The sequence below is a fragment of the Oryx dammah genome, unplaced genomic scaffold, assembly GCF_014754425.2.
Source record: "Oryx dammah isolate SB20612 unplaced genomic scaffold, SCBI_Odam_1.1 HiC_scaffold_4, whole genome shotgun sequence".
Taxonomy (NCBI): Eukaryota; Metazoa; Chordata; class Mammalia; order Artiodactyla; family Bovidae; genus Oryx; species Oryx dammah.
The window spans coordinates 10730183-10744470 of NW_024070188.1; the positions used below are offsets into that span (position 1 = coordinate 10730183).

General features: G+C 37.6%; 1 protein-coding gene across 1 annotated transcript in view; it reads right to left on the reverse strand.

Annotated features, from left to right (window-relative positions):
• Positions 1 to 14288, reverse strand: part of ME1 (malic enzyme 1) — a 209496-nt gene that overhangs the window by 20784 nt on the left and 174424 nt on the right. Inside the window, exons 8-9 of the mRNA XM_040238953.1 lie at positions 10518 to 10615; positions 8659 to 8772 (exon numbers count right to left, since the gene is read on the reverse strand). Coding sequence (XP_040094887.1) covers positions 8659 to 8772; positions 10518 to 10615 — 212 coding nt within the window. The remainder of the gene's footprint in view (positions 1 to 8658; positions 8773 to 10517; positions 10616 to 14288) is intronic.

A 14288-nucleotide genomic window follows, 5' to 3' on the forward strand; every position in this document is an offset into this window, starting at 1 on the left:
TAAGATGTTCAGAATTATTAACAGAATAGGAAGTACTAAAAATTGTTTTTAGAGGTGAATGTGTCCCTGATTTGTTTATTCTAAAAAATGCTTCTGCTCACAAAACAGTAAGATTCCACACAATCCATGGTAAAACACCATGGCCCGCAGAGAGAAACATAAGAATGAGGAGCCACAGAGAGGGCTTACTGAAGCTGAGTCAGGAAACAACCCACTCTTGACCATTTAGCTGCTGACAAACAACATGCCAATGAGAACATATCCAAACTTCTTCTGGTATACAGCTTTAGATAAATTTGCATATGATCACATAAAAATGAACACCTATTCATTTTCATAAAGAAAGCTGAGTGCCGAAGAATTGACACTTTTGAACGCGGTGCTGGAGAAGACTTTTGAGAGTCTCTTGGACTGCAAGGAGATCAAACCAATCAATCTTAAGGGAAATCATTCCTGAGCGTTCACTGGAAGGACTGATGCTGAAGCTCCAATACTTTGGCCACCTGATGTGAAGAGCCGACTCATTGGAAAAGCTCCTGAAGCTGGGAAAGATTGAAGGCAGGAGGAAAAGGGGATGACACAGGATGATGGTTGGATGGCATCATCAACTCAATGGACATGAGTTTGAGCAAGCTCTGGGAGATGGTGAAGGACAGGGAAGCCTGGGGTACTACAGACCATGGAGATGAAAAGAGTCAGACATGACTAAGCGACTGAACAACAACTCATTTTCATTATATTACCAAGCCAAGAGGTAGGCTTCTACATGAGAAAATAAAAGCAGCATGAGAGTAAAAGTCTTAGAAATGATATGGGCAGCTGCAATAACTACATTCAACCTCATACAATATGAATGGTACCACTGCTACAAGTAAGCTATAAATAAAAGAAGAGGGTCTAGTCTGTTTATATTGAATGTGGACCTACAAATCCATAATATGAAATGAATTTAAAAGATGTTGTGAGTGAGTAACATAATCCCCATTTTTTAGTTCAGTAATTCAAAATATTTTCCTCAGCGTACTGTCTCAGATTATCCCAAAGAGCAAATTAAAAATGCTTTAAATGTATTTTACAACATTGTTCTCACAGCTATTAACTGGTCAAAATAAACCGATATAAATTGTGATAAATTTTTGGCTTAGGGACATGAATAAATATACTAGTAGCGGAGTCCATTCTAACAGCTAAGAGCAAATACATTTATGTTACTTCCAAAAGCTTTAATAATATTAAAAAAATAAAGAAAACCTCCCCAGAAAATGCCATCTACAAATGCTGGAGATAGAACATGGGACTCGGGCTCCCTCCTTAGGCCTCCTTAGGCCCTTCCATTCACTCATGACCTTGGGCAAGACCTTTGGTACTTCCATGGATGCTGGTTTCTCCATCTAGAAAATGGTTTGGTTTGGTGATGATGACAGTGTAATGAAAACGAACATGATCTGGGCTTTACAAAGCCAACTGAGTGCCAGACACACCTGAGGAAAATTAGATTCCTAAGGCCTGCTGCCAGATATTTTAATTCAAGTCCAGGATGAGGCCCTGGCACCTGTGTGTATTTTTTTTTTTTTTCAAACTTCTCAGATGATTTGAGTGATTAGCCAGTTTTGAGCATCACTGCACTGAAGGGTTTATCAGATGTTTACCAGAAGCATTTTTTAAAAGATAATATGGAGTTCTAATGAAAGAATGCTATAAAATAATTTTACATTATTTTCTAGCACAGATTTCTAGTACTGCTCTCTTGGATATTTCATGAGATACCATGAAAAGTATTTAATAAGGCTTAAACCCCCTAAGTTTCCTGGAATGAGAAACAAATCATGATGAAGACTGATAAACATTATAGGAAAAGATGTATGCTTATGCTCTTATCGTGAACATCTTACTTTATTAATCATCACAACAGCACTGGCAGCTCCGGGCCACTAAAGCCAGAGCTTGGCCAGAAAACATCTGTCTAGCAAGAAACATAAATTACCTACAGCCTCACCCCCAAAGACATAATTCTTAGTGGGGACTTAGGAATGCAGAGGGAACACTGAAAGAAGGCCAGGAATCATGCATACCATCATCACCAAAGGGCTCAATTTGCCAAGAACAGAAAAATCAAAAGACAAAAATAAAGGTCTCCCAAGTATTTTCTATACAATTTTGAAAGCTGATGAGCTGATCTGGTTTAGATTAAAAAATTGCTGGAATGGGACCTTCTCTGGATCTGTAATATTCAGGCAAAAGTCTTTACCTTTGGACTTCTGTTTTTCTGTACCAATGGCTCACTTTTCTCCTCTTTTCAAAATGCAATTTGGAATATACCTTCTTTATGCCAAATACTTCAGCTGGAGGTAGATATAGATTTTTTTTCTGTTCAGTCTCCCTTTTCAGGAACCCTTGCTGAAATGCTTTTTGCCTGCATTTGCCAGTTTTTCTCTCAAGTACTCTGGGTGTTCACTGGAAGGACTGATGCTGAAGCTGAAACTCCAGGACTTTGGCCACCTCATGCGAAGAGTTGACTCATTGGAAAAGACTCTGATGCTGGGAGGGATTGGGGGCAGGAGGAGAAAGGGACGACAGAGGATGAGATGGCTGGATGGCATCACGGACTCGATGGACATGAGTTTGGGTGAACTCCGGGAGATGGTGATGGACAGGGAGGCCTGGTGTGCTGCGATTCATAGTCGCAAAGAGTTGGACACGACTGAGTGACTGAACTGAACCTCAAATTCTATGGTGTTTCTTTTTTTTTTTTTTAGGAGTCTCTACTTATACCAAATGTACTATGAATATCTAGGAATTTCCTTCAAATATCATTATCTCTTTGGTCTCCGCCCACCCGCCTTGTTTTGTGCTGATTCTTAGTATAGAAGATACAACCAGACTGAACAACTATCTTTTTCAAAAGCACCTATGTGCTGGTGGGGCCTGGGGGAGGAAGGTAGCAAACACTGTCCAGATTTTGAGTTAGCATTTCATTTCCCAGGAGGTATAAAAAGTTAATTGTACACTGCCACGGATAAATATGTATTCCTTCCTATGCACAGGTACCAGAACTCTTGAATCCATGCCTGCTTAGACAACCTGCCCCATTTTACTGGCCTGATACTGTTGTCATTAGTTTTTCAGAGTTGAATCTGGCCGCCTCTTTATCTGAAGACAGAACCTTCCTAGCACACTATCAGTAATATTCCAGTTGCAGTGTAAGTGTGTGAATTTGCTAAAGAGCTCAGAGCTGGGCTTCATCATCTCAGAACAGATTAAAAGAAGATGAATGATGTGACAAAAGCATTCCATGTTAGAGAGTAAAACAGGGGTGCAGGGTGACCATAACTGAAGATACTAAGTGGATAACTCCAAATATATTTAATTGAGTAATTTAAAAGTATTTAATTGTGCATTGTTGAAAATCAATAATTGTTAAAAATCCATAATTTTCTGACTGTCTGCAAGACTCATGCATATAATCTTCTCCCTCTGCTCTGTTTAATACATACATATACATTGATCATACTCTAGAAGACATGGAGAAGAGGGAGGGAGAAAGCAAGCCGGATCCTTTCCACCAAGCTTCAGTGTTTCTTAGGAGTTATTAAACCACCATGTATGAAGTATATGAACCATCATTCAAGGTGGTGAAAGTATCACAGGCTAAAATTCCGAGAAGATCACAAGGAAAAGGAAAACTTTTCTAAACAGCGTGGAGCTTCAAGTTCTAGACCTAAAAATTAAACTCTCAGGGAGGAAATAACTATATTGTCAAATCTACCCTTGTAGCATATAAAATACTTTTACTCACTACCTCTTCCTTATAGGAACCAAACATTGAACTAAAAGAAATAACTATAAATAAAAAATTGTTTCAAAAATTGAAAACAGAATTATGTAAACTAGAGCAAAAGAAAATAAAAACAAAATACTATAGTCCTATTCTGGGTAAGATGAAGTTTATCCTTCATGATATCTATTAACACTCCATTTTTTATTTTTGAGATTTCTGCCTTAGCTCTAATTTGGCTCATTAGTGAAAGTCAAATGTATTTATTTAAGGGAGAAATTAAGTCTGGATTGGTTTGTTTTGAGATTTCTTGTCCTTCCTAAAAAGGTTTTGTGATTTCTTGTCCTCTCTAAAAAATGGCCCAAATTATCACTGTGAAATACAAATCCTAGTCATGCTGGCAATGCTCCTCTTTTATCCTTTCTTTACTGTATTTATTCTCCGTCTAATTTTATTTTGGAATGATTTATTTTAAAGAAAATATTGGTTTGTTAATATTACAATATACTACTATTAGCTGGCTAAATAGATATGTCAACTGTTTCTTGCTGTAAGATACTAAAACTATCTGAATATTATCAGTGACCAAATAATTCATTTCAATCAACCTTACTGATATTGATGAATTACTTAAAATGCTGATATTATTGAACATATATGGATGTGAAATAAAAGACAGAAAATACCATAGATGTCATGCTGAAAATGAAAGCAGAAAACAAGTTAGAATAATATTATCTAGTCTGATGATGATAAACTCCATAAATGCACTAACTTCACAGTGATAGTTTTTAGTTCTTGGTTTTATGTCTTTAAAAACTGAAGGAGTTTGACTTATACAAATTTTTATTTAACACATTAAGATAATTTTTATATATTATAAACAACTGCATTGTAAGTTAATGAAATTAATGAAATGATTATAATTGGCTCTCAAGAGAGGTTGTAAAAATGCTAAGGATAAAGGATAACAAGCACAGAAAGATCATATAAAATTGAGAGCTAGATTATACTAATTTAGTAATTATTCTAAGATTTACTAGTTTTGCCACAAAAATCAACATAGTAATTCTGACTGTTTAAGAACATGAAAGAAAAAACAGTGAATTGAAGCCTCATATGCTTCTCATATTAAATAGTGCAAAACTATTAAACATGTAACAGTCTTTTTAAACATAACTTTATTTATCTTGGCAAGGAGAATATATGCAGTTCTTTACTTTGGCAAGTAAAACACATGAAATAAGAGTGACGAATTAGGTCTAGGCAACAATTTCACAGTTATTCCAAATACTAGTCATGCTATAATCCGTTATTCTAAGTATTGTAATCTATGGAATTTGGAGTCTCAGTTCAGTAAGTCTGTTAAAATTACTTGAGATGCTAGAATTTATGTATTTTTAGGAAGATTTCTCGTTAAAATGTCATTAGAAATCACAATCATTGGCTTTTACCTTTTTGATTCTTGAATGTATTGCACCCCGAAGTATAGCACAGTGTGTATAGCTTTTCCCATGGCTCCCACTATATATATGTGGATTACCTCCAAATCTCCATCTCTGGGAGTCCAAATCCTTTTTCTGAGCATCCGTCTTGTCTCTTCAACTGCCAAGGGGACATCTCTATCTGAGGTCTCCACAGACACCTTTACCTTGCTATGTCCAAAACAGATCTCATTATCTTTCCCTTAAACGGGCCTGTTCTTTACTCCTTTTTAAACAAACAAACAAACAGCAGTGGCCACATCACTTACACAGACACCCAAGGCGTCCTGCTAGATTCCTTTCTCTGCTCTAACCCTCCCTCCGTATTTAACTGGTTACGAAGTATGCCAATCCTATTTCCTACATACCTACCGAATCAAACATCTTTCACTTACTGCTTTATTTCAGGCCCCAATTACCTTTGATCTATATTAATGCAATGGTTTTGTACCTAATTTCCTTTCCTCAGCCTCACCTCGTTTCAGTCAATCCCTCCGCGATGCCGTCAGCGACAAGAGCCTGAAAACCGCTCAAGTTCAGGATTTAGAAGAGCCTTCATCACCTGTCACTCTATTCCTTTCAGTCTTAATCCTAAGTATTTTTCTCAAAATAATTTCTTTTGCAAATGCTCTTATTCTGTCCAGAAGGCACTCAGTCATTAATTCATTTATTAATAATATACTTGTTGCCAATACTCGACACTAGCAGGGCTCTGAAGATAGCAGACAGGTGGAAGACATCATTCGTAACTTCAACCAGGACCTCAGAGTGAGTCTGCCATTCAACTTCTCTTGTTTCAGCTTTGCATGTAAGAAGCTGAAGGTGTCCATGGAGACTCTAGATCAACTCCTAACTCTTCTTTTCAAACTCAGCTGGAGAGACACCTTGCTTTGGAACCATCCTCAGCCTCCCCGTGATTCTCTGGTGTGGCGGGAGCACCATCTCCTGTGCACCCCTGGCACCAAGCACATATTTCTATAACACTGTCACATGGAGTTGTAACTCTTGGCTTGTCTGAGTTTTTCCCATGAGGCTGGGAGCCTCCTGAGATTAAAGGCCTTACCGTGTCCCCACAATAAGCACAAAGCCCGAGCCACAGATGACTTCACTCAGCAAACGTTCTTATTTTGTGACAGGATACATCATATGGCCACAGTGTACAGTTTCTTACAATTATGCTGATTTTTTAAAAAGCAATAGCAATTTTTAAGCCAAGAAATGTAAAACTATTTCCTGTATACTAAAAACAATTACACTGTCATTTATTGTTAATAAAATGACTATCATTTGGTCCTCAGGAGATGTTGTAAAGGTACTTTCAGTCTTATTTCACAGCTTTTTAGATACTCATTTGCTACAAAAAGTTATGAACCATATTTTTGTTTCATTTGAAACAAAACTTCTCTTAAATCTTTTTAAAAATGAACATTTTTCTAGATTTAAAGAAAAATAAGTACTCAGGAGAATTTGGAATATGTAGAAAAGTGCTAAAATCAGTTTTAAAGTAATATGTATTTGATCCATTTCTATGATTTTTATATGCAACTCAAATTTTAAAGCAAAATATCATGTAATATGTCATGTAGTAAGACATTTTCCTATTTTCACCTAATATTAAATAATTAATCATTTAATGCTATTTATAGTTCTTTGAAAATAACTTTGGTGGTGGTGGTTTAGTCGCTAAGTCGTGTCCGACTCTTGCAACCCCATGGACTGTGGCCCACCAGGCTCCTCTGTCCATGGATTTTCCAGGCAAGAATACTGGAGTGGGTTGCCGTTTCCTTCTCTAGGGGATCTTCCCAACCTAGGAATTGAACCTGGGTCTCCTGAATTGCAGGAAGATTCTTTACTGACTAAGCCATGAAAATAACTTTAAGCCTGTATATTACACCTATGTGGCTACTACCCAATTCATGTTACAGTATCCTTTATTTAGGTAAGTGTAACCTATCACTGTGGACTTCCATGGTGGCTCAGATGGTAAAGAATCCGCCTGCAATGCAGAAGACCTGGGTTTAATCCCTGAGTCAGGAAGATCCCCTGGAGATGGGAATGGCAACCCACTCCAATATTCTTTCCTGGAGAATCCCATGGACAGAGGAGCCTGGCAGCTGCAGGGCTTGGGGTTGCAACGAGTTGGACACGACTGAGCAACTGAACAACCTATCACTCTCTTAATTAATGTTTACTGAAACATCTCATAATTATAAATAATGCTGAGACAACAGCCTTACGCATACACTGACACATCTGTATCTCTATGGTAAAGATTCACAGAATGGAAACTGTTGGATAAGAAGCATACATTTTTAAAGATTCTGGATACACATAAAACAGCTTTCCAGAAAGTTTCTACATATTCACATGTTTCTATATTCAGGGCCTGGAGACACTGCTTATCACTGTTTTTCTTTTTTTTTTTTTAATTCACCTTCATGTGGAAGGGGGATTTACAAGTATTTTCTCTAGCAGTTTAAGGAAGAGTGAGTGATGTGCACAGATGACAGGTGTAGTAGTAACACCTTGTAACTGTGTCATTAGTTACTGTCACTGTAACCTACGTACCTGTATTCTTACTTGGGTTCTCACAATAACCCTATGAAGCGGGTACTAGTGTCTCTATTAAGGCTGGGAGACCACCTCAGGGACAATAACACTGGACCACACGCGTGCTCAGTCATGTCCTACTCTTCGCGATCCCACAGACTGTAGCCTGCCAGGCTCCTCTGACCATGGGATTTCCCAGGCAAGCATATGGAGCAGATTGCCGTTTCCTACTTCAGGGGATCTTCCTGACCCAGAGACTGAACCCATGTTTCCTGCACTGGCACTGAGCTACCTTGGAATCCAGCGCATTTATTAAAGCCCTTCTCAGGAATTACCATCCAAACTCTCCAAGACTCTGGCTGAGAGAAAGTGCCAGGTAAAATAGTAGCTATTTCATGGTTTTCCCTCCCTTTTTTCCCAGTTAGTGTGTAATCTGACAGACAGCCTTTAGTGAAAGGAGCTAGACCTAAGGGCTCCACCTGTATCAGCCTCAAACTGCTTCACTTGGACATGAAGCTAATTCACGTGGACAGACCACGGAGCTGTCGGAAGTCTCCTCACATCACAGATGGACACAAAAGCTGAGCCACGGTTGTCTCCTTTATTCAGCAGAATATCCACATTACTGTGTAACATGGTCATTTGTGTGTAACTGTTGTCGTTCAGTCACTCAGCCATGTCCGACTCTCTGCAATCCCATGGACTGCGGCAAGCCAGGCTGCCCTAACCACTCTTTTAACACAGTGTTGGGGACGGGGTAGATGGAAACAGTAGTCGTCTTAGAGATGGGAATCCAGAATGGCATATTGATTAAAATTCTGTACCTGGTTAACAATGACAAACTCTTACCTTAACTATTAATCCTTTCGAGTCAACCAACCATATCTTCTTTATGGCTTGCTCCACTGATAAACCTTCTTTCTCCATGGCCATGACAATCAGGTGTGCGATCCCTAAGGCAGCCTGAAAAACAAATATGCTTCAAGTGGTTCTACATAATCCCTTATCAAGAGTCACATTTTACCTCATTTTGTCACTGTTAATAGGCAAGTACAAAATGGCTCTGTCCACCAATCCAAAGAGCTATATTCATTCAGAGCTCCTTTAAACTTCAACTTAAAAGTTTACTAAAGTTAAGTACCGCATGGAAAAACTCACAGAAATAAAAAAGAATCCAGACCTTAATGAGCTGTAATTTAACCTTGGAGAGCAAAGTATTTTTGTCACATTTCAGTTCACTTCAGTTCAGTCGCTCAGTAGTGTCCATCTCTTTGTGACCCCATGGACTGCAGCATGCCAGGCCTCCCTGTCCTTCACCAATGCCTAGAGTTTACTACGCTAAATGACAATTATTTACTCTTATTACAGCAGAATCACTATCATGTGGCTTGATATTTAGCCACAGATAAACCAGTGATATCCTTGGTTTTCCGTATCTTGAACTCTGTTCATACAATTAACATTTCCTCTGATAAGAAAATACTGAATTTAAAATAATGAACTGCTCACCCTGGCTTATTGGACTGTATTGCTTATTGTTCTGCTAATTGAATTTGAAGAAGGAAGCTGGGTGATCTGGATGGGAACTTCACCAATTAGGCAATAAAACAGAACACAAGATGTGTGTTCTCAAGCATTTATTTACTCTCTTAATGTGGACAAAGAAAGTACTGTGAGACTTCTTAGGAGATTAGAGGAATCAGCTCCTTTGGTTTATGATAAATTTGGTGATGATCTGTGACATTTCCAAAGCCTTTTCAGGGACAAAGAAGGACCAGTTTTGGATCATCCAACCATGACTACCTCTTTCCTGCTGAGTATCAAGAACTAGCCTGTGGCATTCAACAAAAACCCTTCGGAAATTTAAAGAAGTTTACTAAAATTAAGTACAGCATGTAACAATACACGAAAATTAAAAAAAAAAACCTCAAACCTTAATGAGCTGTAATTTAACCTTGGCTTTCATTTTGATGTGAAAATAAATTTGAGATTTACACTCTGAATATGTTCACATTTATAACTTGGCATGCAAATTTTAGCTTCACATATTTTGCTTTAAGAACAAGTAAAATCAATCCCAACATAGTATACATAGTTTCTACCAATGGAATACATTTATTCATAGTCATATTAAATTATAAAATCTAAGGCTTCTTAAATGGACATAGCATTATTTTGTATTGCTGCCATCTCCTTCCAACAATTTAAAATGTTTTAGTTCTTTCACATGTGAATTGTTATACTGCATGATGAATCTCCGATTGAAAATATTTCTTCTAAAAAATCCTGTATATAGTTATATATGTGCATACTGAATTGTGAGTCAAATTAGGAAAATTTTGGTATGTGACACTGGAGGATACTAAAAGTTAGCACTGGCTGTAATAGCTTAAAGGTTTCTACACATAATTAATCATACATTGGAAACACTTTTTGTTCATGCATGGTACCTTAAATATGCCTAACAAAACCCCATGGAAACATCTGACAATTTTACAAATTGATAGCTGCAAAAAATACCTCTATGCCTCTAAAGTCTCCTGTGAAAAATTAATAAGCCTCAAAACTTAAAGAATCTTTCAATAAAACCTGTAATTTCAATAAACTAAAAATTTCATGAACTACTTCAGACTTAAAATTCATGAGTTACTAGAATGAATGCTAATTCACTAGTTTAGGAGAACATAAGCACTCCATAAGGCAGGTACCTCTCCAGCTCCTTGGAATAGAAATGTTTGATCAGACAGCTTGTTCTTGGTTATTCGAAGGGCGGCAAGGATGCCGGCAACTGCAACAGATGCTGTTCCTGCAACAAGTAAGAGACAGCCTGAGTGATCCTCACATGGGCGCTGCAGTGCCCTGAATCCCAAGCCTCAAATCGATATTCACTTCTTGAAATTATCACACAACAGGTTAACTGACTCAGAAAGGGAACCTGCAGTTGTCTGAACCCATGCTTGCTTCTGATGTGAAATCCTCAAGCTACTGACATCAGTCTTTTAAGACAGCAACTTACTACAGTTGAAAACTTTCCAAAAAAGGTTCTATGACTGAATTTGGTGATGTGATGACTAAGAACCTGGGGTTTGAAATGCTGGAGAGGATGTGGAAAAAAGGGAATCCCCCTACACTGTTGGTAGGAAAGTTAAGTTGGCATTGCCACTGTAGAAAACAGAAAACTAAAAACAAAATTACCATATGATTCAGTGATCCCACTCCTGGGCATATATCCAGACAAAACTATAATTCAAAAAGATACATGCACCTCTATGCTCCTAGCATCACTACTGACAACAGCCAAAACATGGAAGCAACCTAAATGTTCATCAACAAATGAATGGATACAGAAGATATGGTGTGTGTGTGTGCACGCATGCACACGCATGCATGTATAATAGAATGCTGCTGCTGCTGCTGCTAAGTCGCTTCAGTCGTGTCCGACTCTGTGTGACCCCATAGACGGCAGCCCACCAGGCTCCTCCGTCCCTGGGATTCTTCAGGCAAGAATACTGGAGTGGGTTGCCATTTCTACTCAGACATTAAAAAGAACAAGATAACGCCACCTGCAGCAGCATGGATGCAACCAGAGATTATCATACTAAGTGAAGTAAGTCAGAAAGAGAAAGACAAACACCGTATGACATCACTTATATGTGGAATCTAAAATATGACGCAAATGAACCTATCAATGAAACAGCAATGGACGCACAGACACAGAGAACAGCCTGGTGGCTGCCAAAGGACAGAAAGTCAGGGGAGGGGTGGAGTGGGAGGTTAGGGTTAGCAGATGTCATCTTTATATACAGAATGGGTAAACAACGTCCCACTGTACAGCACAGAGAACTAAATTCAATATCCTATGATAAGCTATTATGAAAAAGAACATTTAAAAAGAGAATATATACACATCAATATACATAGAACTGAATCACTTTGCTGTATAGCAGCACTTAACACAATGCTATAAATCAACTATACTTCAACTTAAAAATAAATACATTAATTAATTAAAAAGAACATGGGGTTTGGATTCTCTGGTAGATTTCCAGCTCAACCTGTTTACTAGTTGAATGAATTTAGAAAAATCATTGTGTCCATCAGTTTCCTTAGCTATAAAATCATTCAATGTATGAGATAAAAAGAACTAGATGCCATTAGAAAATTTACATGTTTTGATTTTCAACTGGAAAAACTAACACTTAATAGCAATGAAAATCTGAGGTCAGCGCAGTCTTTGATCAGCCTCCTATTTATGATAAATCATTGGTGAATCTCAAAGATACTAGACAAAATTAACACAAAATTTATTTAGGATAAAAACTGACCTTTCCTCATCATGCCTCATGGTAGTAGAAACTTTACCAGCTCTAATTTTATTACTTTGCCATTTAAACTTTCACAGATCACAGAGCGTTTCTTTTGCTTTGAACATAATTACATGGCTCAATTTCTTTATGGTTCACATCTGAAATAAAACTCTGCAGTACTTCCCAGCTGTATCTACAATTTACTCCTCTAAAGTAACACTCTACCTATGATTCCTAGATCACTCAGAAGGGTAGTAAAGCCCAGTGAAACTTTAAACTCCCTCATTTGGCTAAAAACAACAACAGTGACAATCAGATTAGAATAGATTTGATGAATGACACAATGATGAAGTGTTATGTATTCCAGCTACCAAAGATGCACTCAACATTTCACCATCAGTAGATACGTTCTTTTCAATCTTTTGGTTGTTTCTTTCTTACAGAATTTGGTAGTTACAAACAAGATCACCATAAGTGATAATTACTGAAGACCTGTGTGTCTTTTGCATGTTTTTTATTTAGGAACACAAAAATTAAAGGCTTGCAATTTTGCACTACCATGCAACAAATTATGAATTGTGAGAGTCACACATTACATAAAAGCCGCTCTTCTATATATTATTTAGAACGAAAGCCTGAGTAAAAGGAATACTGATCTATGTGGGAAAGACACCATGGCAGGATTAAGAATGATCTTTGTCTCACACATCAAGGCAGATTTGGGGCTTCCCTGGTGGGCTGGATCCAGCGGTTAGGACTCTGCTTCCACTGCAGGGGGTGCAGGTCCTATCCCTGATGGGGAACTAAGATCCCCGCATGCCACGTGGCACAATTTTTTTTTTTAAAGATTCACTAGAGTTGTTAAACAGGTGAAAAGAGAATTTTAACAAAAGAGGTATAACTCTCCAGTCACTAGATGAACACTTACTCACAAACAGCATTGCATGCTGTCTCTACATTGGCCAGAAGTTTGAATTTGAGGGACTCTAAGCTCCCTTCCATCTCTGACATTATAAAACTTTAGGGGGTCCTACAAATTCTGCCACCACCCCAAGTTTTAACCAACTGAACACTCGAAGTTGATGTAACATCAGCAATCAATGTATTTGTAGTCTTGCTTTGATTTTTAAATAGAACTGGGCATTTGAGGATAGATAGAATAAAATATTCCAAAAGATACTAGCTAGAATGTGTGACTTATTTTTATATGGTCATGCTACATCATTCTGTAGTAAAGATCAAGTGTTTTAAGTTCAACTACATTACCCCAAATAAGGCAAAATAAGTCTCTATCTATACTGGATATCAGAGCCTTATATTTGCAAGTATATCTATAATATTTCCTGAGGACATAATGAAACATCTAAGCTTCTCTTTACAAAATTAACAAAACTAGAAAGATATTTTTAGTACTACCAAAAGATGAACTTTAACATGATTCTTATACATAATCTGGTCCTACCTCCTAGCGCTATTTTGACTTAAACTTCACTGCAATCAAGGGAGTAAATGTGGTAAGCTCTTGTTATATAAAAATGTGAGTCTCCACAATAAATTGTTCAAAATAATTTTTGCTTTGAGCTTGAAAAATAAACTTTTAGTAAATCAGACAGGTTAAAGTTTATCTTTTGTACTATCACTTTTAAAGAGTACATAATATTAACATTGTTAGCAAGATACTAAAGAGAGTCAACTTTAAAAGTATAAAAACTTCTATTCATATCTGTATTCAACTTTAACGTGAAAAGAAGTCACCAGTTATGCTGTCCTTCTGCTGTGGTTATTAAACATCAGTCTTACCTTTTATGAAAGGAAGAATTACTTCTATTCATGCAACTTGTTTGTTAATTTGATTAGAATTACTATAAAAAACTAGTAGAGAAGACTTTGTTGTTGTTTTCACTTAGTCGCTAAGTTATATCTGACTCTTTTTGTGACCGCATAGACTGTAGCCTGCCAGGTTCCTCTGTCCATAGGATTTCCCAGGCAAGGTTACTGGAGTGGGTTGCCACTTCCCTCTCCAGGGGGTCTTCCCAACCCAGGGATCAAACCCACGTCTCCTGCATTGGCAGGTGGATTCTTTACCATTGAGCCACCGGGGAAGTCCAGAGAAGGATTAGGTGTAATCAAATAATTATAACGCTCATATGCTTTACTAAATACATAGATCAG